Consider the following 25,074-nt stretch of genomic DNA (forward strand, 5'->3'; position numbering starts at 1 on the left):
GGTAGGCTGTGGAGATCTGATAAAAAGAGCACTCATGTCAGGTATACTTACGAGAAATAAGATTATACGATATTAGGTAGGTACACACTAATGACAACGACACACTTGACTAATTCAATGAAACTTCAAAACTCACTGACGACATAACATTGAGCGATGTGTTTAAATTAGGTACCTACGTATTTTTCAAATCATTTATACCAATCACAAATCATTACATAAAATCTATTTTTATTTTTAAAAACAATCTATATTTATTAATATTCGATTAAAAGCCATAGAATTTTTTTTTTAGTTATTAATTCTAATCTAATTATTAATATTATATTGGACAAAGTGCAGTCGTGATAACAATATTATGCGCGAATGTTTTAGGCTCTGCGATAGGAGCTTACCTTATTTCATACAATTCGACAGCCTGGCGAAGGTTGCGTGGCGTACATAATATGAAAAAAAAATCAGAATTATTTCACACATAATCCGACCTTTATTTACGTCAAGACAGATGGCGCGCTGTGGTATATTTTTTAAAACCTTTGCAGATTGTTTTGTAATCTGTGTAATTGTTTATCGTTGGCAGAATAAATTATTTTTATAGAATATAAAATAAAATAATGAAGTGATTATATTATAAATATGTCAATATCAATTAAAAAATAGAAGGTAGGCTTTAAATAATCGCCTAGTATGGAGTCTTCGCCACTGCTAGACTTAGACGAGTGTGATGACTGATTAATGAGGAGGTGTTCGCTGACGTAGGTCCATGCCATATCGTTGCAACCAACGCTAATGTTGAATGCATTCTGTCATGCCCGAAAATTTGTACGTATGCAGTTGGCCATGGCCCCCACATCCTAAAACGCCCCCCCCCCCCCCCGACCAGGATCTTCGGCGGGCCCCCCTACCTATCGCAAAGTTTAATGGCATGTGTGAAGCACAACAGAAGTATTTTCAAAATTGTGCTAGAGGTAAAAGTAAGGGCCTTTTACAGCAAGTAGTTTTAATACATCTACTTGAATTATGTAGTTGACAAGTATCAACACAATCAAAATGCATCTTACGACCTCATTTTTTAAATGTAAAATTCTCTGTCGTGAAATAGCGCTTTTTTTACCTACTATTAGAGCAAATTTGTGATGTGTGTTTATCTTAAATATCTGATTAACCCGCCACGCCGGGCTCCCCCTGAGCCCGGGTCCCTGGGCTAGAGCCCTGTCAGCCCCCCCCGTTGTGGGGGCCATGCAGTTGGCCGTATAGTATTGAGATCAAATTCATGTTCAAATAAGGCACTTAAAAATACCTGCGTAGGTAGATACCTAATGATAAACATCGGAATACAAGAGAGGGAATAAATTGGTAGGTAGGTAAGTAATTTAGAAATGTATTCATATCGTATAATTTATATAAAATTCTGGTAGGGGGTCGTAAGTATCAAATACTCATATTTGATACGATTAGTATCATGTGAATGTTCTTATTGTATCTAATAAAAGTGGAACATACCCACTGTCTCCAATGCTCCAAGAAAAATATGTTGTTTGTTGATTTCAATGCTATACGGCCATCTATTTCCGGTAAGACAGCTCACGGTGAACTGTGGTACGGCGAAATGTAATACGTTCAATTTACATGTAACCAGATGTCCAACGTGAGATTTTTCTTGAATTGTGAAAAATTATAACGCGTATAGGTAGATACCTACATTCGGTTATAAAATAAGTAGATAATAATTATGATTTAATTGAGGTTTTGAAGGGGAAGAATAATTATTAACCATTAAATTTCAACTATTTTTATTTCCTTAACCAACTTATGTAACAGTCATTTTCAAATTAACCACGAGGAAAGGAAACCCACGTGACCTTATCGTATCACTTGATTCATATTACATCACTCACGGCCTGCCGCAGGAGTGAGAAAAAGAGATGATCCCAATCGCCGCGCTTTAAACTGAGGCGTAGCTTAATCTTATACTTGTCACGCAGTAGGCTCTTTGCGCAGTAAGAGAATAGTTTGACAATAAGTGCCCAAATGAAGAGCAACATTTAATAATTTTCACGACGAATGGGAAATTGAGTATTAATTCTTTGTGTTGGTGAACAACTTTCACCGAGTAAGCACCAGAAAGCTAAACTCAATCTGTAATTAAAATTGTTTTTTGAAGTTATACTTCTTTTGGCGCGTTTGGTAAATCAGATCAGAGTGTATTTTTGGCGTGTGACATGTAACACATAATTTATGTTTTCACACGAAAAAAAACGCACTCGTTTTGGATTCGAACCACCGATTGTTCGGTTATCAGCCGAACACACTACCTTTACGCCACAGTATTATACTGAAATCGTGACGATTATACAGTATAATATTATAGTTTAGAAGTGTTCCGTTGCCTAGGCAGCGAATTTATTATTTTCGGCCATTTGCAATTCCTTACGTAAACAAACTATTAAACATCAGAGTGACAGTTGTTACTTTAAAAATAAAAACAATGAGAAACCATTATATAATTTAGTAATATAAGTTAAAGTGTATAGAAATAAACCAACGGCGTTCCAATAAGCAGTCCTTTTTCTTGAGTGTGTAATTTAACAAGATAATTAAGAGCTAGTCAAAGAATCTAGTTTATCACAAGTTTTGTTTTTGTTTTGTTACGCCAAAGAAGTATAACTTCTAACGCGCGTACATAAGTACACACACACCGATTTTTTTTTAATAAAAATAAGTAATAGGTATGACTAGTGATTTTTTTATAAAAATTGATGACTTTGATTTTTATCACGTTTTCAATAATGTAAAAAAACACTAACATTCTGCTAATAAATAATAATACACTAATTCCCACGATAGGTAGTTGTTTTTTATAGCATTATATAGAAAAAATGTAATAAAACCACCCTTAAAACAAGGTAAAGTAAAAAAAACAACCCTTCGTAACATTTTATTATTCAATCAATGAACGGAAACGTTCGTAAAAAATATCTCGGGAATGTTAAATGGTTTTTTTTAACCAACATTATGGACGTTTTAACTTGTTGAATGATGAATCAGAACCACCCTTCCATTATTTCTATAATGAATATAAAATCAATTTATATTATTCAGGTTATGTGTTGATTGTTCAATCATTTTCACGGATCGTTTATTTCAGCCTTGGCAACAGATATATTATTTGAAGTATTCGAACACCCCTAATATTTACATATAACTACGTGGTTAGTTGCCTAATAGTTTTACGGTCGATTAAACATAGGAATGTTTTATTATTTATATAGGTACCTAGGTAATCAGGCGCGCACACTAAAATAATGAATTGGGGGAGGGTCTATTTCGAAAAAATATCCATAGAAATTTATTATTGAATTTTAATAAGACGGCGACAGGGGATGTGGTTAACAAAATCTACAAGGTGCCACAAACTTCCACATATGTGCACGTGCATGGATTTACTGGCACCAATAAGTGTATAAATTAAATAATAACTGTTTACAGTGTATCCATGCAAAAGTCCTGACTGTCTCGCCAATCTCATTCTTCCATCGTAACCGAAACGCGTGAAAATCGCTAAACGTCAAAACGCTCTGCGCGGTGTAGGTCGTAAGTTTTCCGGCAGGTTCGCCACTAGCGTTCTACTGCTCGTGCAAGTTGCAAATATCGCGTGAAAATTCAGAAGCAGCTGATTTTTTTTTATCCATGCATGCAGTCTCGCAACTTGCACGATAATATGTGTTTACACTTTCTTGTTATACAGCAGTAAATCCATGCACGTGTAAACCGGCTCTCACCCTCCTATTACGTATAATAGCTTCTCATCGCTTCAACCGCGGACCCCAGCACTTTTCCGTCTGCATTACCTAATACCCAGTCACTCTATAAACACTTTTCTGCTAAGATGCTAAGTGTTATTGGAAGTTGTCATATCCACAAGTGGTTATCGAATGCGCGTGGCCCAACGGTTATATTTATTAGGATCGTAGGTGTAAATTTGAGTCGTCCGCGCCGTTTTGTCCCACTGATCCTAATAACTATGATCGTTAGGCCACGCGTTTACGATAGATGCTTGAGGATGCGACAACTCGCAATAACTCGTAGGTGAATACCCTCAGTTATACCTGTGTTAGGTGTTTATCGCTAGACATTAAGTGCGGAGTGTCTGGGTAGGGGTAATGTACTCGGAAAAGTGCGGGGGTCCGTGGTTGAAGCAGTGGCATCTCCTAGATTAATTTGTTACCCCGTCCCTTGCCACCGCCGAATCTATTGATTATTACTACGAAATTATTACTTATGGATATTTTTTCGAAATGGAAATTCCCCCAAACGTTTTTTCTGTGTACGCGCCTGTTTTCTAATGTTATGTTTATAAACCGAACCTGGCTGTACATAGTATCTATGTATATTATAATATTATATAGATTCCTATTGCATCAATTAAAAGTGTTTCTCAATTAATATTTAATTTAATAAGATTCATTCTCTTTTTGTCATTAATTATGTGTGCTACCAGTGCTCACGTATGCATGTGAAATATGTAACTAAACATAAAAGTCTAACAAACAAAAAACAACGAGTAGGCAACGAAACGTGGCATGGAAATGTGGATGTTGAAAGACCAGAAAATAAACCAATGGATAAAGAAGCAGACAAGAGTATCCGATCTGATAGTGGTTTTCAAGCTGATGGACAAAGGCAGTCATACAATGGTGCTCAACCACGAGGGCGACCGAAAACTCGTTGGTTCGGCGGATGTACATGGTAGCAAAGAGCAGGGAAGCCTTCATCCAGCAGTGGATCGACTTCGGCTTACGATAATGGTATTTATTGACAGACTAAAAATTGAAAATATAGATCATCGACGCTTTATTTTATTATATTACCTACTTATATACTTGATTGAATGTAGATATTATGACATATTATTAATATCAACCATACAATTTTTAATATTAAATCATATTCCTAGGTGCGACTAGGCAAGCATAGAATCTGTATTAAACTGTTCTTTGAGCTGTCAAAAGTATTCAAAAAATCAAATATTCCCGCCGATTTATCAAAAAAACCGTTATATTGCCTTCGCGGGAAATAATTTATTCATAAATTATAATCACTATCATGTGTATTTTATATAGTAACTACATTCTTAAATATATATTTAATTTTCTCGTAGTCTACGTCCATATATCACTTTATTGGACGCAACGACGTTAAATTAATTGAAATTACAAAAAATTATTCGTCATATTGAATAGGTAGGTAAAGTAGTCGTGCAACAGCAGCGAACAAAATAATTTTGTTTTTAAAATATTGCCATTATTGAAAAATTGTATGAAAATTGGATCAAATTAATTAAATAAATTTTAGAGTAATGAATTATTTAGGTTGTATGCAACTGAAAAAATATTCGGTTTAATTACTCGTGTATTTAAATTATTTTAAGCGTGAAGAGTTTGAAAATAAATGATAAATCTTCAAGGTTTTGCAACGGAGTTGCCAGTTGTAAAATAAAAGCCACTTCCTAAATTGACCAGTCGCGGCGTGACGATCGCATCTTGCAACCGCCTCTTTATTCGCCAGACCTTACGCAGGGAACGTGTGTGTGTCGCATAACCTAGAACTAAACCGCAATACAAAATCTCTTGTGTTTTATTCCGTTATATTAGTAAAAGTGTTAATATTTCAACATGAGGGAAATCGTGCATCTCCAGGCCGGACAGTGCGGTAATCAGATCGGCTCAAAGGTCAGTAAAACAAAAAATAACGCTATCTATTTTTACAGGCGGCGACGCGACGCCACCATTTTTTCCACACAAGTACGACTCGATTCGTTTCCTGCTTTAAATGTACATCGGAATTTCTCCCGTTATAAATTACACGAGGGGTGTCTGCATGTCTAGCGACGTGCCGCAGTTGGATATTTAAATATATCCACATTGATTCCGTCACGGGCGAACGCTTTACATGTTTTTTTCCCTTTCGAAATTTAGTGATTTTTTTGTACGTCGACGTCCATTGCGGCCGATTTCATGTTGCCGGGTCGAGATTCTGTTTCGACGATTTCAACACGGAACGACCCCGAAATCTTCATGCCGGCGTGGATCTCTCCATGAAATAAATCGCCGCGTCGTTTTTATGTTATGAAAACTATGATTTTGCAATAATTAAACGGTATTTTTTTTTATATTAGTCACCCATTATCCGCATTGGACTGGCCGATTTTAAAACGTTTTTGTGTCGTTTCTACTGCATTATCAATCATTTTACAACGTATAAAATGGTTATTATATACTTAATTACATATTTAAAACATTGAAATAGAGAAATAAGGCGATTTTCAATTATAAAACACGTCATTTTCGATTGAAATTAGTCATCGGCCGGCTTCTATAAACTCCCAGAATGATGACCGCTTATTATGTCCATGAGACTTAACATTTACTAAGAATTTCGTTTTTCTATATTGTTTTGTCTCAATCACCCTGTTTAAAACCAAATTAAAACATGATTTTATTATAAACCAACACCCAATTTTGAAAACAAGGCCTAATTTAAAGTCACTTTCTTACATACGTGTCGCGTTTGGCGTTCATTTTGTTAGTTTCTCATTTGAAATAACATTGCGGAGAAACACGTTTTCAGAAGCCAAATGATTATTTTCATCGATCGATCGACCGTATGTTTATAATTTTGTACGCATTGCTGTTTTCGACAAAATATTGTCAGTTTAATTAGTAAAATGTTGCTTTGTGAACTTCTATCACTGGATTACGCACAATACAAGTCGCTCCACGTTCCTCGCGCCGCGGTATACCTATACAGCTGGAATAAGGGTGTGGTACTTCAGTAATGACATTCTTTTTGTCAGTTTATTTTACCTAGTAGGTACACAAGCCAAAATCGTGGGAGGTTTTCTTCCCTCTGCGCAGTTTCATAGGACGTCTAACGTTTGTTACGCCATGGTATGTGGCTGAAGTCAAGGTGTACATTGGCCATGACATCGTTTCGTCGAGAATACCATTGACCTGTCAATGGACGCAGCGTGTGGAGAAATAAAGCCCTCATACCTAGGTATACAACTACTGTATCACTGTTCTTCCAAATTTTCTTCCGTAAACAGAATGTGGTTACAAATCTAACATTACCTAAATGTCCTAAATCCTACTCGATACCATCCCTCTATCTTGTACGTTGATGAAGTCTTGATTTCAATGCGATAGTAGTTATGATTACAATGTTTCGCATAGTGACGTATTTACATTAAATTGTACGTAGGTACTACTTTTAGCCGTTCATGTGAGCTGTCATACTGGAAAGAGATGGCCGTGTGGCATTGAGATCAATGAATGACACGTTTTTCGTGGGAGCATTACTGACTAGTTTTTTTTTCTGATTTTCGCTTGTACATATTCCAGTGGTTTTATTTAGACATGAATTGCCATATATTCGTCACTGTTCTGGAAGAAAACACTAATTCGAAAAAATGACATTGAGTTAGTACCAAAATGTTCCTTATTTCAAACTTCACCGTCTGGAAACCTTCTTAATAAATAAACAGTCTATATTTTAAAGTCATCCTTTTTACGATTACTTAATAAACTCACATGATAGACCATTATTCAAACATAGTCAAATTACTCAAAACTAGTATTCTCCAGTTAGTGTGTTCTGCCAGAACAGAGACGAATTTCCGATACAATAGCTCGCAGCCAAATGCATACTTACAAATTTCCGGACATGATGTGAGGATTGTGCGTATGTATTTGTTATTAATATTCAAGGTTCATCATGTCGATCCTGGACTATGGACACACCCTACGACTTCAATTAACCGCCAGATCAGTGGTAAATGGAGATGCCAATTTTTTGATTGTGTGAAATCGAGGCGAAACGCTGCATTGACATATCCATTCGGTTTCTCTGTTTCGTTGTTATTACTGAAATTGCCGAAAACGTCATTATTAGACGCTAGTTAGCTAGCAGAAATGCGGATATTAATTTAATGGGTTTATTAGAGATAGCTTTTCTATTTTTTAATGAGCGACATCTATAGTCGCAGAAAACACTGCTCAACCTAATACCTACCTAGTTATGTTTCTTGGAGATTAACCTGATTCCTTTAGTTTGAACGAATTACCCATTCCCGACAATTAAATTCGTCTCCAGTTGAAATTCTTTACTAACATGGTCTCTAAAAAGCCCACGTATTATAAATAATCCTGAGTGGTTGAAATAATTGAAATTTCATCAATTACCAAATCATCTTCAATTGTGTTAATTGAATTTAATGTCCCAGCTCTGTTAATTTAATGTCTGCTAATTAGTAGAGTAATTCAGTTTGTAAAAGAATAATTGCCATATTCAGTTCAATTTAATTTGTCCATTTTTGCAATTTTAAAATGGATACATCTTTAAAAAGATTGGCTATATACCTACTGTTTTACAATCATTATGTCATGGATGCAATTCCGTAGCTGTGTATGTATTGTAAAAGACGGAAGCGTGGGAAGAGAGGTCAGGGTGTATAACAGAACAGATTTAAATAAGTTAGGAATGCGAATGGGAAGATCCAAGACTTTACAGCCAATTTTGGATAATGATTTAATCACCGTCAGGCATTAAAACGCAAGAAATACAGAGCCGGCCAGTGTCTTCGTTTTGTTTACGTGACAAACTTCAATGCTAGTTATGATGCAGGCGTAAATGTTAGAAATTTACATTCTGTAACATATTGTGTTTTAAGTTTAAAAAATCGTACCTTACAGTACAGCCACACCAGCCACAGCCTCCCACCCGAGAGTTCCTGGGTTCGATTCCCGGTCAGGACACACAATATTTATGTGTTTTTCTCAAGTTCTGGGTGTAAAACAATCCTTTTACGAAAAAGCAACATAAAGCAAAAAGGACATGGTTATTAATAATTCTATAAAAAAACAGCCACACCCAGAATGTAATAAGTAATAGCCAATATTTGTATGTTCCCTGAGGTGTATATTTTTATATAGGTAGGTACGTTAAAGAGCCGAAGAATTGTAGTTCTGCAGATGGCTGCCAAGACGTCCGTAGCTATGATATCAAACAATATCAAATTAATGTTTTTATTGATTCTAATAAAATTAAAATTTTCAATGCTCCACGAACAATGTGTCATTTTTTAACTCGGTGCTATACGGCCACCTCTTGTCAGTACGGCAGCTTACGGTGCTAACCCATCGGCAGTGGGTGGGTACATTTGACTTTTAAAAAATCCTACACGGTTCCTTTTTCTGGTCTATTGAATATTTAAATAGGTACATTATTATACTGTCGTCGAAATTAGGTCGCCCTGTTCAGTCATCCGTTACTTATATAGATAAAATAGAGTATATGTATATTTAAAAAATCGTTTATCTATTTGTGTGGTATAATAAATTCAAATTTAAACAGGCCCATCCGAATATCATAATTTGTCATCCATTCATTATCTTGTCAATTTTTAAAAGTTCCCCACCATCATTTTTCATTGTCTTCGCTGTTTGTAGGTTTGTCAATCTGTTTATTTATTTTTTTTGTTTTGCCGGCACCCTTCCTAATATTGTCAACTGGGACAATATTCTGACTCAGTTCAATCGTCCCGAGATCAGTAGCTTTCGCCTGCTGATTGTATTGTGCTCGCGATAGCGGCAGCTGCATGTTCAAAACCCCTTTTTATCAGAATTGAAAAGCTTACGCCTTTTGGGGTTTACTAATGGTTATCGTCATCAGCCGTGATCGATCAAATTGCTGGACGAAGGCTTCCCCTAGCTTGGACTGGGGTGTGTGAAACATAATCTGTTTGCGTTCCAATTTCCATATCGTCGATGCAATAATTACGCCGTGTATTATCATCAGCCGTGATCGGTACACTGCTGGACGAAGGCCTCTCCTAGCTTCCTCCAACCTTTTCGTTAAACATCCGCCGAACTTTATGAGTATCCAGCGGGTTGTAGGGCGTCCATTTGGACATTTAGTGCCCCTTGGGTAATACTGTCCGGTGGTTGTCCAGTCGCCGAGCGACATTCAAGCCCATGCCATTTCATCTGCTCAGCGACCTTTTACCGCTTCCTTATCCATTGGTTTCTTTTGTGATCTTTCCGCGATCCATGCCATGTTCCGCTACTAGTATTTTTTTTATTTCTCCGATATTAATAAAAGTCTAATGTTTCACACTCATTCGTGAGCGTTGGTGGCACACATTGGTGGAGCATTTTACACCAATGGATATAGTTAGTGAAATATGATGGGACCCCTCGTAAACAATCCTGCTCATCGACATCATACATTGCATTACGGGTCATTATTACAATTAATCTGCGTTCGTGTATTTACACTTTACAGCATTTTATTCGTTGCTTTTGATAAGCTTTGAAAGTTATTGAACTTTGCATATTGTATGAAATTACACGCAGTATTGATATGTAGGTACATGTATATTCCTGTAGTGTTTATTTATAGGTACACAGAAGTGCTACGGAACTATTACCCTAGTAAGCTAGTCCAAGAGTCAATGACTGTCGTACATGTCATCACGGTATTTTTCACAACAGTCGATTCGTCACTACTATGTCAATCAATGCCATCGGCATATTTGACATGTCTCATTTGCAATTGTCCCGATTGTCCTCAAATATCACTTATATTGGATGCGTGTATCTGAAATAGTACCGACGTGATTATTATTGAAAACATATGATTATTCTTACCACCACACCCAGGAGGTAACGCAATTCCCATTATTATCACAATTTTGATCGCATTCAGACCTATTAGACACAACCGACCTCAGCCGAAATTTACCGATCGCTCGCGTGTTTCCGAAGACACACGAGTGTGCCGTGACTAAACCCAATGCGGGTTCCCTCCGCCATGGCAACGGCGCGCCCCCGGCATTGAGGAATCCAACGCTAGACAACGGCCGCATGCTAATTCTGGGTAATAAAAACTGAATTACACTGTCATCGATGCACGCACGCTGTCTGAATCCGAACTTTTCCGGTCGACTTCACGAACGACGTCCGTATTATATTTTTATACAAATTATTATTATTTGCGAATAAATTCTCCGCAGACATGAACTCTGCATGTAAAGTTGCGAGCCTGCCCGACACGCCATCTTATATCTGTACCACTGTGTCGTCGCATCAATCATCGACCAACAATTATTGCTGCATAATGTAATCAAGTATCTGGACAATGTTTACTTTTACTTCTAGGTCCGCCCTAGGCACATAACAGATAAATAGAATTCTGATAGGCTGTATTCAATACGCTATATTTTGATGCAGGTTTTTGAATGTGTGAGTGTCCTACGAAAATGAAACACGCATTATGCACGTGCAATAGTGTGTGTAATACACCAATATTAAATGAGCGTCGTCAATGCATTAACCGAGAGCAGTTAGTTGCCAGTATTCGACGTATGCGTATAATACGAATAATTCTTGACACGTGCTGTAAGTTTATCCCGGATTCTTCCTCACTCGAGATCGGTTACTGCTACTCCTTACCCGTTAGGTATTTGAATTCCTATTATTTCTAAGTTCCCTGGTCCTAGTGAGTTTTTCAATGTACAATTGCCTTTGTTTCACTCTTGTTTATAGAGCTACGTCCCATGAAACTGTTAACTTCGATGGTAGTGCTAGTCATTGTTTATACTTCGAATGCAAAATGGTAAACTGAATATGAACGAGGTACCTATCCATCGGAAAAAAATTTTTTTATTGCGGACATGTTACCGCATTATATTCGAAAATAATCAATAACTAGCACTACACAATTCAGTGCCACGGCCTGAATGTAGTCGGCCATGGGGCACTTTCATAAACACCAGTCTTTTCACACACATGGTTTCTTTTCATTGTTGACATATACAGCTGTAGGTGTTGTTATGATAAGAAATACACAAATTGTTGATGACATCACATGAGTCTCTGTCGATTCAGGGGAACGTAACTTCCCCGCAAGCCCCTTCCGATTCCGTGGGACCAAATTTGCTACCTACACCAGGACCCCTCCCCTCACGGTAAATCCAAAATTAAACTTGACGCGTGCCACCCTTATTGCAATGTTTTAGTAGACACGGAAGAATGGGACAAAAATGTTTGTAAAGAGTAATGTAATTTCAATATACCTACGTAGTTGAAACTAATACCTATTATTTAAACCACATTCATTAGTTGCTGTATCCATCAGTTACTTAAACGCTGCAATTCATTGCGCATTGCAGGTATAACAGCGATTTTGCATGAAGTTAATTAGCTTTTATTTAGTTTGCTTAACTCCGTCCGACAGGCAGTATTCGTCACTAGTAGATAATTCGTCTAGGTTTATTTGTATGTAGGTAAGTAGGTGTACGACCCGTAAGTACCGATTCAAGTCAAATCAATATGCCCCCTAAGTATATACCTTGTGCTCTACAGTCTGCACCAGTTGTTGTCAAACTTATGTAATAGTGGGATCGATGAAACTTTTCACCGGACAGTGTATCGAATCCTAGAATCAAATTAGACACGGCCAATCTTATTTTCCGTTCGAAATCGTGATTCAACTAGGTATAAAAGTTTTTTTAAGTAAAGTCTACGTAGGTATGTGGGTGTAAAAATTATACAAACATTCAGTAAACATCTTTCCCGATACAAATGGCCGAATGTTTTGAAACTCGACAAACTCGTCTATCGAATTGAATGAAGTGTGGACAGTTTGCGTTGTTAAATTTGCACGATTTTGTCAAATCATCACGTGTTGCTACTTCTGATAAAACATGGTTAAATTTTGCATATTTTGTCAGCGAAGCAAAAAAGGAGCCCTGGTCCACTGATTAAGTTGACTGCGAAAGACTACATTGCATGTTCATTTGAAGGGAACTTCACACTCGACATTCCGTTATATTTTCAGATTCACCCAATTAGGTAGCTAATTACATACCCTCTATCTGCAGATATTGTTGAATATTGAACACTTTAGGGTAGACTTTGACATTTGGTTAATTTGGCTATAAATACACGTGGAAAGATATCTACTTATTTTTTTGTATGAATAATAACTTAAAACACCGATACATGCGTATAAGTAAAGGTTCAAATATACTATGACGATCGGGCACATATATGCTAAGAGCGATTTAGTGTTTATGATCAAATCTATGCCATTCCGACTTATTATACATACATATTGTATGACAGCTATGACATGGTATTTACACTGTGACACAGACACAGGACGCCAACATAAGAAACGGGGTTTTCGACATCCTATATGACCGATCGTCAGAGTGTATTTGAAGCATAAGCAAAGCAACAGCCCTCGAACCATAACGCGATCCGCCATTTTATTTTCGGAGGAGCCAATATAAAAAATAAAATAATGAACTGTTTACCAATACAACCACACGTACAGTCGTTAGATTTGAAAATAGAATATGCTCGTGTTAACTCAATTAAAATGTATTATTCTTTGTATTCTACGGTTTGATGCAATATCCATCGTTTGTTTTGGACCAGACATTACAATAATTATCATTATTCACGTCGTCGCCGAGTCGCACACTTTGAAGACGCCTGCTCTACACAAATAACATGAAATTACGTAAAATTTTGTAAGAAATAACGAGGCTAGGTGTTGGGTGTAAGTAGCGATTTTATCATGCATACAAACAAACATAAATATTCGCTTTGTGAGAATATTATTATTTTTTTCTTTCCGGCACGTCTGTCGGCCAAGTGGGCCATTCGAGCCCACTGGATAATTTTTTTTCACCCGCCGCACCCCGCGACTTCATTCAATTATTTGCCTTTGTCGAATCAGTAAACGTTTCAACATCTGTTTTTGTGACTGACTGCGACTGCCTTGGATATTTCTCTTCGGCCATATTCTCAATTTCGCATCAGTGGCTATAAACATAAACGTTTAGTTTTATAGTTTTGAAAGAAAATAATGACTTACGGCGACGCCGAGCGAGAGAAAACGATGCAACTCATGTAGGAGCAGCCGATAATGATTATTTAATTTACTCTATGTGATTCATGCGCGATTTCAAGGTTAAGTTGTTCCAGTATTATATTTGATACTGGAACAGTAAATGATTTCATGTTATTTAATTTTTGACCCAAAGACAATTTGTCAGTAGGTATATTCAACGATGTGCGGACGTAGGTACACCTGGTTACATATAAATTGTACGTAACACATTTCACCGTGGCACAGTTCGACGTGAGCATTCTTATCGGAAAGATGACTATTGACCAATGACATTATTAAATGGACGACGCATTCAATACAGTAGCTAGCAAGTAAACTCGCGCATTCGCATGTTTACGAAGACTTCACGCAATTCCATTACGCGATATCACGCATCGGGAATTTATAGCAATATGACCTTTATTGTGATGGCGTCAGAGCAGTGTTTCTAATGTCAATGTTCATTTGAGCGAACCCGTTCGAGCCGAAACTTTCGGCAGACCCAACAAAAAGCATCTGGAATTTATAGCAATATCACCTTTATTGTAATGGTGTTAGAACAGATTATGCCATTCGGCAGACCCGACAATAAAGTGAGTGTCATTTTCTTTTCCAGATGATTCGTCCATATATTAATGTCATTGCTATTGACGAACATTAATTCAATTTTCATAGCTGATTCGTACAAGTTTCCGGACACGAGGTTACACCTATCTCAGGCAGTAATTCAGGTTGTTAGTTTCAAACTCAGTAACCCCATATCCCGTAATTTTTACAGATACTCGTAAAAAAAGTCAACACGTCATTTAGGACTGCAAAATATAAATTGGTTACTGACTGATGAATATAAAAAAGTGTAGATAGGTACATGAACCACCGAATGGTGAGCTCGAGCCTCCCTGTGGACCCTTCGTGATAGTAAATGTAGAAGACCGTCGGCGCGGTGTGCCTGTGCGGGTATAGAAAGGAATACCCACATAAAAACGCATCCATAGACGTCATTAATGGGCACGCAGGCTTGGTGCACACCGACCAAGATCTTGGGAGGTTGCCAGCCATCAGGTCTATCCTCTACAACAGCGCCTGACGCCACACTGTACGTCCGCATAACGAGAGACTATGTGAATCCACTCGTTTGAAACCGAGGCATAGTTTTCACTCACCGTTGCGCAGTAGGCTCTTTGCACAGTGTGAGAATAGTTCGATACGCGCAATGAATGCATTGTTTGTTACGACGGATGGGAAATTGAGTATTTTGTTATGGTAGCGAAAGACAAGACGTGTTCTTGTTTAATTTGTTATTGTCAGTTGGAGGATGGCAGCGGATGGTGTGGGTAGATCACTAGATCATACATAGCCTGCATGAAATTTGACATGCCTGCACGAAGTCTTACTAAACATGGTTTATGTTATATTTAGATATTATATCGTCTGATGTGTTGTTTGTTGGTGACCGCTTCAGAGGTTTTTATGGCAGTTCTGCTCTTTTATGGGCATGTGCCGAAAAAGTATAAAACTCGTATCGCGTGCAATATTCTTATCAAAAATGTTATTTAAGGAGCGAGGCAAGTTTGAAGCGAATGTACAAACGTAATTCAAAGCGTAGGTGTCGGCGGCCATTCGTACATCGTGTGGCCAATTTATTTATTTATTTTTTCATTGCGGGTCACGTCGCCGTAACAGAGCGATGACGCCAGCCATCCATTGACAACTGGCTGCAACGGAGCCTCAGATTGTATACTTTTCGTATAAGAATCATATTATGAACCTGATCTTTCTTCTCGTTTCTTTCCCATTCGTTTGAGGACGTCAACATTTATTATCGAGGGATTATGAAGATACTTGTCCATACAGCCATAATTGAGAGGAAAATAACAAACCATACGCAATCTCCGATTTGGATCAAGGTCTCAATGCTAATGAGGCGTCACATTTTGAGAAGGGCACTCATCATTTCATTTCATAACCCATTGAAGACGGATTTAAAAGGGGTACATTTTATAATAGTCAGTCGGTATTAAATTAAAAGAGGGGCAAGGAATCGGCTTTCTATTACAACTGAATGAAGCAGGCCAACAATGGTCGATATCTTACGAAAAATAGCGACGCGATAAAAAAAAAAAAAGCAGGGCATTACGGAGGATTTACTTTGGTCATAATACCTACCCATATAATAATATAATGTTAACATGGAAACTTTGCCGCAAATTGATTACCAGCCAGCCTCACCATACTTTTTCACCATACCAGCCTGCTTCACCATACTTTCATATAACCTGCCGCCCCTAGGTTTAATAAAACTTTTGTAGGTTTCAAAACCTATACCTATATTATAGTCCTGAAATAAAAAGTAGAACACTTTTATAAACGACTCCAAATTGACACTGATTGTCCAGACACTACTTGGATCAGATTAGCGCCGATTGCCTTCGGTTAGGACCGGTACCGTCCTAAAGCCGCGTTGACACGATCCAAGTAGACTTGGATAGGAATAATTAGTATGAAGATGTCTCATCCAAGTAACAGCTTCATACTATTTATTCCTATCCAAGTGCACTCGTATGTGACATCTTCATACTAATTATTCCTATCCAAGCTACTTGGACCGCGTCCTACTCATCCAAGTTAACTTGGATAGGAATAAATAGTATGAAGCTGTCACTTCGATGAGACATCTTCATACTAATTATTCCTATCCAAGTCTATTTGGATCGTACTTGGACCGTGTCAACGCGGCTTTAAGGAATAATTTATATTGTGATTGATCGAAACTGACTGATGATCGGCTGATAATGTCTGGATAAGACTCATAGATTATATTGAAGCATTATTTCTAGACCACACCAAGGTTCACATGTACATGCCCGCGAACAAATTATACACTGGTTAGTGAACTTTTGCAATTACACAGATTAATTTTGGTAAACAATCTTCTGTTTTAAACGCATGGCCACACCTAATGTTACAATAAATAATAATTGACAATTGTTTGGCTGATCACAATATTATAAGGTAACCGATATAATTTATCCAACTCACTCGAACTCGTATATTTGTTATTAAGAGGTTCCAAAAACTTTCTGAGCTGAATCAATTTCAGTTTTAAATCTTGCTGCGTTACGAACGATGCGATGTGCCTCAGGCTAGCCGCAGGTTCGTCTTCACTTCATAGTTGATAGGTCATTCATGTTGATGATCTCAATCCTCCCCCATTCCTTCCTACACTCATACCCACCCGTCTTGTGTCTCTCCACCCTCTTTTAATTAATTGCCAAAAACATGCATTAAATTACGAAATTAAAAGTAACCGTTGTGTTGTGATAAACAGGTAAATAATAGTAGGTGACGTGTTCAATCGTAAATTAACATCGCCTTAAGTATATGGAAATAAATATTTAAAAATAAAAAACAGCTTTCACCCCGCCTTTTGACGTACCTAATTTAACATACCCACAGCATGCATTGTAATGTGTCCGATTCGAGGCATGCGAGGCGAGGCGAGATGTAACCGTTGCGATTCAATCAAACCGTGGGTTTCAGATAGGTACCGAACATGAACATGATATGCGATCACCGACTGAATTATATCGTTATAAAAAAGGTTGGCTTTCAGCGCCGCCGATGACTTCACCGGCGCATTTCTCCTCGCGTGTCATTTGCGACTGCGACAGTCATGGCGAACCCTTTTCAAATTAATATACGGTACATTTGTTGTTTTGTACGTTTTTTTTTTTACGGGGAAAGTTGATTATCAACTTTGACTGACTAAAGCCTATCTCAGATTATGCTAGTATTCTGGTCTAGTGGCGAGTAATTTCGTAAGAAAACGTGTATGAACAGGCATATTTAGTCGAGTCCAATCCATTTTGTTGCCATTTTTTCGGTTGAGGAGCGACGGTCACCAGCCTTTACTGAGCCGCGAGACAAGTCTGAATAGGTTGTCCTCATTGACGTCTCGTGGGGGTAGGCAGGTCTTGCGTCGCTTGGGGGTGGCAAATGAAGGGACGAATACGATCCTTGGTAGACGGTGCAGTCGCTTCGTTGGAAAGTACCGACATCTTATCACAAGAGTGCCTCCAAACTTGGCAGCGCCGCAGACCTTCTTGTACATAAATCCACCGCTAAAACGAGAGTACATTTCTTAGAAATCCTGACTAGTTTTTTTCTCTAAAAATTCAGTTGCATTTGTTATGATTATAAAACAGGTAGGTATGTACGTGATGACCTCACATTGCAATTTGTAATGGCTTTCTGTTTTCCTAAGGGTGGGTTCCAAACAAAATGTTTGAAAAGGACCGAAGTATCGATAATTCCAAGCCGAATGAAATTTGTCCAAACTTGCCTCATGCAAACTCTATTCATGCAAACTATAAAATTCAAATTAAGTATCACTTTGTTATATACTATGGATCTGTTGTAATCTGTTATCGGTGTATATTTTTAAAATTATCTATTTGGAATACGTCATTTCGGCCGCAAGTACCTACCTACTGCGGTTTTGTTTTCGATGTCTTTTTTTAATGATTCACGAAGTTTACAGATCGTCCATTCAATTTATGTCTATCTATATTCTGTGGATTTTAACCTCGACTGATCGTTGTCCTCATTATTTGAGGCCATTTGTTTCCATACAATATTTACCTATAATATTACAATAATTAATTTTATTGAAGAAATATCATTAAATGGATTGATTGAGTGTATATTATATGCAATAAAAACGAGTTTTTTATACAGGCGATGCCTTGGATCCAATTAAAATCCAGACAGTCCAATTATGAATAGTTTTCAATAGAAATTTTCGTTTTATTTGCTGCATTTGGTATTAAAATTATGTTTGCGAACGCGTTTGATGCCATTAATTATTATAAGGCAAAGTCTTTGATCATTAAGTTTTTTTTATTACCTGCCATAATGCAAAACTGAATTTATTCGAGATATGGAAATCAAGACTGTGTGAATGGTTGTTTGAAAGTTTGTATAGGTAGCAGAAGGTGTACTGATTGAGATGATTAAATCCAATTATAGTATATTATGTCAATTACAGTTGTGTTACTAATGTTCAAATTATACTTATGCAATTATACATACATTGTATTCGTCAGCATGGTAGCTAGCAATTTTCTTCTTATTTATGTAGTACCTATATCTTTTACCATTACGTGAAATCACAGTGGATGTTATATTAACAAAATTTTGTTTTATGAGAAATTGATGTTAGCCAACCTATAAGATCCCATACCTATTAAAAATACTTTGATATACGTACTAATATACAACATGTTTCGATTCGAACCCGGGACCCGCGACATTACAGGCCGACACGTTACCCACTCGGCCATCGTAGGCGTAGTAATGATTTAGTATTAACCTTTATATTTTTTTTACTGAGGGTTTGACTGGGACTCGCTGTCATATCGCCTCTTCTCCTAGAAGGAGGAGATCCGTCGATTAGGTCCTCACTCCAATTCTGTTAAGGAACTTAACAATTTCATTATTTTTTGCTTCATACATTGTAAAATCTTAGTTTGATTTTTACTATCCATTTTGTTGCAGAACCTCCCCCAGAATTTCTCCTAATGTCCTGCTTTGAAGTATTTGTATACCCAGTCCGCTGCTTTATTTATTAGTTGCCTAACGATCTGCTGCCAGTTTCCACTTTTAGCAACACTTCCATCGTTTTTGTTTCGTTTTATTGTCTTAAAATCGAAGATGTTCATACATGTAGTCTGAACGAATAAAAGTGAGACAAAAAGGGATATCCGGGACATCTAATTTGCAGCTTGACGTTTCTTTCTTTCGTACAAACATTCTATGGAAAATACAGAATGCTCCATCTGAGAGAATATTCAATGTATAGGTAAACGTCAAACTGGCAGCATTGTTATTGATAGGCGGCACGTGCATGGCGATTCCCGTACGCGAAAGATCACGATTTCATTCGTAGGGTTGGATCGGGCCAGAAGATCGGCGTGAATCATCTAATATCGCGATGTCGGTTCGCAAGATACCTGCCAGTTACGCGAAACTGCATACCTACCGAAAATCCATTCGTCTCCAGCGCCATTTTGCTTTGGTAGAGATCGCCCGACACGGTACATTCGGCCGCTGTGAACGAACCCGCTGCAATAAATAATCAGATACACGGCCGCTATCCGCACGGATGACCGCGCCGGAATGCAGGCCAATCTGTCAGACTTTTCAAGACGACTCGTTTTCTTCCTCACTTATTTTTTGTTTTTGTAGTCTTCACACCGTAGGTACATTTTTATTATTTTACGCCGTCCGTAAATAGGCACTTCCGTAAATCAAACAAGACAATGTAAACGTAAACGCTCTCTGGGAATCTTCACCAATCTATCATTATTGTGTACTTACTTACCAGCGGCGAAGGGTGGAGTGGAGATCCGACATAAATATTGCACAGTAGACTTTGTCAGTCTTCCATTGAACTGGGAATACAAATTATTATATTGGTTAGTTTTTAAAATTCAATTAAACCCGCCTGGACAAAACCATAATATGTAGTAAAAACACATCATTAAATCGTACATCGAGGAATATTTTTTTTTTTTATCTATTATGCCTTGGTCAGACAGTCGAATCTTAAAAAAAAAACCCATCTACAATTTGTATCATAATAATATAATATCAAATATTACTGACGAGAGTTTCAAGTGCATTATTTAATTCAGATCTCCAGACTAACTACCTTCGTCATTGATGAGAGGTCTTGATCGGAGACAATTTTGATGATGAAACATAATAAACACGACTTTAATAATAAATTACCCCAACCTACGCCACTGGCACTTTGAATTGAAGCAAATGGAACTGCAGTGTATGTTTGTTCAAAGATGATAATATACGTATCATCCGAACAAAGAATTTTGACTGTAAATGGAAAGAAACTTTTTTGAAATTACTTAGCCAAATTAGTGCGTATCGGAAAATTCGAACGTATGCACTTGGCCGTACCACAGTTCACCGTGAGATGTTGTTTATCGGAAACTGATGTCTGTATAATATCGAGATCAAATTCAGGTCAAAATAAAATTCGTAATAAAAACTAAATGAAAAAAGTGGGTAAGTAAGTTAGACATCAATCGTATTGTGTAGTCGTAAGTATCATGCCAAATTAATGTTGTTATTGAATCTAATAAATTTGAAACATTCTCCGCGAATGCGTATTGTTTTGATCTCACAGTCAATGCTATACGGCCCTCTCCGATGCGGCGAAATCGAGTTGTTGAACTCCACAATAATATTGACATCATTCGGTTGCCATTCCAATTTTCTTACTCCCTCAATGGCTGGCATTTTTATGTTCGTTATGATTACTTACTCTAGTGCAGTTATAAACGGTTTTACACGAATTGTTCAACTAAATAATAATGCCGTTGTTTGTAGTATTATTGGCTGCTGATCCACTCATGGGTTGCACATCATTGTCTTTGTGTGAATTTCTCTGCAATGCGAAGTAATTAGGCTTCATCTCGAATAGTGCTGAAGACAGAATTGACTATGACGACGAGGAAGAAGGCTTCTGAAATAAACGCTTATGTCAGAAAAAAATAATTACATATTTTTTTACCCCTACAAAGCAGCAGGCTTGTATAATTTTACGATTCAATTTCATATTGAGAAGTCATTTGGCAAATTGTTTTGACATACCTTACTCGATAGTTTTAGGATTAGCTTATGTCGCATTTTTACTCATCGACTTATTATGCCATTTAAAGTTCATGGTTGCAATAATCATTACATAAAATTTACTTGTTTTTGTGAAATTGTTGCGAGATGACGTTTTTTTTTTTTTTTTTTTTTTATCAGTATTCTCAGTAGGTATATGTACCGCGAAAAACCTGCTTTGTTGTTCATACTATGCATGTACTAATTATTACGCCATCGAAATGGATGATCACGTGATTCATTTTACACTTTTGTTGTGTAGATTTATAGTTGCATATTTCTACGAATTCTAGAAAATTACGTAAAATCTTTACCAGATGGCTGTGGTTTAGTAAACTTCGCTATGGACAAAACAAAAAATAAAACATGTAAATTTTCCTTGTGTGAGAATGTGCCAAAATCAAGCCATTTTCATGTAAATGTATTTCAATAAGCGTAGGTGAAAGCTGGCCAAACCACCTAGTTTTTTTTTTTTTTTTTGAAGATTTAACCATGTTTTGGTATAATAAAAACACATTGCTTATTATTATCTGCTGTCTTTTATCCGGGGATTTCGCGATCAAGAAATTGAGTCAGATTTTGAGATTGGAAAAGTCAGGCTAAGGTAATGTAGGTCAGTGGTCCCAAACCTTTTTATTCAATGTAGGTCAGCTGGTGTCATTCACCTTTTGAATGGATCTAAATCACACAACAGATTTTTACCATAAAATCTGCCTTATTTTAAACATTTCAATAAAATTGTTAATATTTGGTAATGATTTCATAATATTCTTTGCATTGGCATAATAATTATTGTTAACAAAAAGTAAAATTCGGCAGACTGTTTGCAATGTCTACAAATTTTTACGTATGAAGCTGGCCGTATCACAGTTCACCGTATAGGAAATAGGTGACTATATTATTGAGATAAAATCCGTGTCCACTTATAAAAATAGTAATAAAGCCATCGAAATACAAGTGAAAATTGAAAGAAAATAGGTAGGTAGGAAAAATAATTATAAATACAATTATATTGTATGTACCAGTTTATTGATTCTAATTCAATTCAATTTATTTATTTTACATTTTGTGTTTTACAAATTACAAATTATAGATATATATATATTGTACAAATTATAAGTTCTAAGACGTTCACAACATGACATGAAACAGTATTATAAAGAAAAGTAATAAAATTGGAACATTTACTGTCTGCAATGCTCCAAGAATAAACCGTATTTTATATCTTAATGCTATACACCCATCTCTTTCCTGCACGACAGCCCCCCGGTGAACTGTGATACGGCGAAATGTAATAGGTATGCCCAATTTACATTTTTATCCAAAAGCGAATTTGAATAAAAAATCGCGTTTTTCACTGTCAGCAAACATGATCGATAATAATAATTATCCTGATGACTAATGGCCCGATACAGTGTTTTTACTTTCTCCTTTATCTGACAATACATTTATGCATGCTTGTTAGGATGGTAGTTACGCCACTGGCTCGCAATTAAGATTAATTATTGCCAAGTATATCTTTCAACATTCACTTTTTTGCCATATGGCCGTCCGTCTGCCATGTAATTGGTCCATGCATACATATACATAATATATATTGATTCTATGCAAATTCTCATGAAGCCAATAAAAAAAATACTGCATATTCAGTTATGTATACAATCCAGTGCATTCTTTTTATGGACTTGCTAATTGCCTTTTACCATTTACATCACAGCGACGGTCAACCTTTCTGGCATATTCTTTTTTCACAATGCAATTTTTTTTGTAATACTTCAAATTATGAGTGGTTGGTGAAGTACTAAAATGGTCTGTCTCCAATGTCGTGTCGTGTGTCCCTGTTGTTTTTTCTTCGATGTTTTTGATTGATCCACAGCCTCATAAATTTAATATTAATTCGAATATGTGAAGGCCCGTGATCTTCAATCCACCGATTGAATTAGCCACAAGTGACGGCATTGCTGGTTTGTTTGCACAGAACTTCACACTACTGCTTCGACATTTATTTGCTGATGTTTAAAAAGACAATCCATCAATGAGCGGCCAATAATACCACCCGTCTTCCTGCCATGATTGACTATCACAAATTCAACCAACAGTCGAGTTTATTCTTTGCTGTACTTTCCCGATACTGAATAGGATAATCTGGTGTCTTTCTTTTTGATGCTTGTTCATCGTGGATTAAACTAATTACTAATGCAATTGCACTGGAGACCGATTTACAATATGCGATTATCAATTCTACACAACTGTTTTCAATATTCTGTAAAATAATCCTTTTTATACAATTACACCAAAAATATTAATATTTTTTTTTGTTATTTATTAATGGTTGTTGTATAATTAATGGGCTTTGGAGTAATGTTGGGAATGGTTGAATCTTTTCATACGGAGTTACATGCTTGAATATGTTTATTAAATGGATTAATCAGCACAGTCTCCCGATCTTCATCGATGGCACGATCGCCACCGGACCCGAGCTCATGTTAGTCAAAGTTAATAATGACATCACTTTCGTAAATAATGTTTGAATCATTTATCACGCGTTGGAGGTTTTATCAAAAATATATTATGTTTCCATAAATTTTATTACTCTTGTGGTTTGCTGGTCACAATGAAAATTATCGGTTAAATTTATGATAAGGTACTGCGTTATCTATTGTAATATACTCGCGTGTGATTCTACGTATTTAGTTACTGACTGCATAAACCACGCACCAACCGATATAATTTGTTTCGTTACCAGTGTTTTATGCTGAAACCGCATGTTCAAATTTCATCTGTTAAATTATGCATGTTCTATAAAAATGAAGCTGAAGAAAGATTACTCGGACTAATGATGCCTTTCCATATTGTAGCAATTCTCACCCTGTTGTCGCGCCTGCTTCTGTCAAAGACGGCAAGCATTTCAATACAATTTTAGGTTTTCACAAATGGACAAGATGAATAAATTGTACAACCTGAATTTATTATGAATTACACACACCGACATATCGAACACTAAACATGTTTGACTTGTACTCGTATCAAAACATTCTAATGTAAGGGTAGCCACAACTATAGCAACCAAACCCGCTGAACCATCATTATTTAGAATATTTAGACAAGTATCCGATTTTGAAGCACTCTTTTGGTGCAATGACTCACTACAGAATGCGTGTGTCAATTTCATTTTAACCAATAACAACCCAGACATTTCGCACCGAGCTGTTGCCATCTCCCATGATAATGCAGTCTTGATATTTAAAACTGCCTGTTTGTGATATTCTGTTCAGAGGGAAATCTGATTTGGGACGGGTTATATATTTATAAACTTTATGTGAAATCAGCATAGGCATGACTTTTTTTTTTAATCTGAAACAAATTGCTGGTTAGATATGGCCTCTCAAAATTCTTATTATTCCAGTAAGTTAGTTACCC

At 36.8% G+C, this 25,074-nt stretch overlaps 1 protein-coding gene across 1 annotated transcript in view; it reads left to right on the forward strand.

Annotated features, from left to right (window-relative positions):
- Nucleotides 1-5,553: 5,553 nt before the first annotated feature.
- LOC147076865 (tubulin beta-1 chain-like) overlaps nt 5,554-25,074 on the forward strand; it is a 28,192-nt gene continuing 8,671 nt past the window's right edge. The window contains exon 1 of the mRNA XM_085940487.1: nt 5,554-5,732. Within this exon, the coding sequence (XP_085796613.1) occupies nt 5,676-5,732 (57 nt within the window). The 5' untranslated portion in view covers nt 5,554-5,675. The remainder of the gene's footprint in view (nt 5,733-25,074) is intronic.

The sequence above is a fragment of the Rhyacophila brunnea genome, unplaced genomic scaffold (genome assembly GCF_057557595.1).
Source record: "Rhyacophila brunnea isolate RB1 unplaced genomic scaffold, BYU_Rbru_1.0 scaffold_13, whole genome shotgun sequence".
Taxonomy (NCBI): domain Eukaryota; kingdom Metazoa; phylum Arthropoda; class Insecta; order Trichoptera; family Rhyacophilidae; genus Rhyacophila; species Rhyacophila brunnea.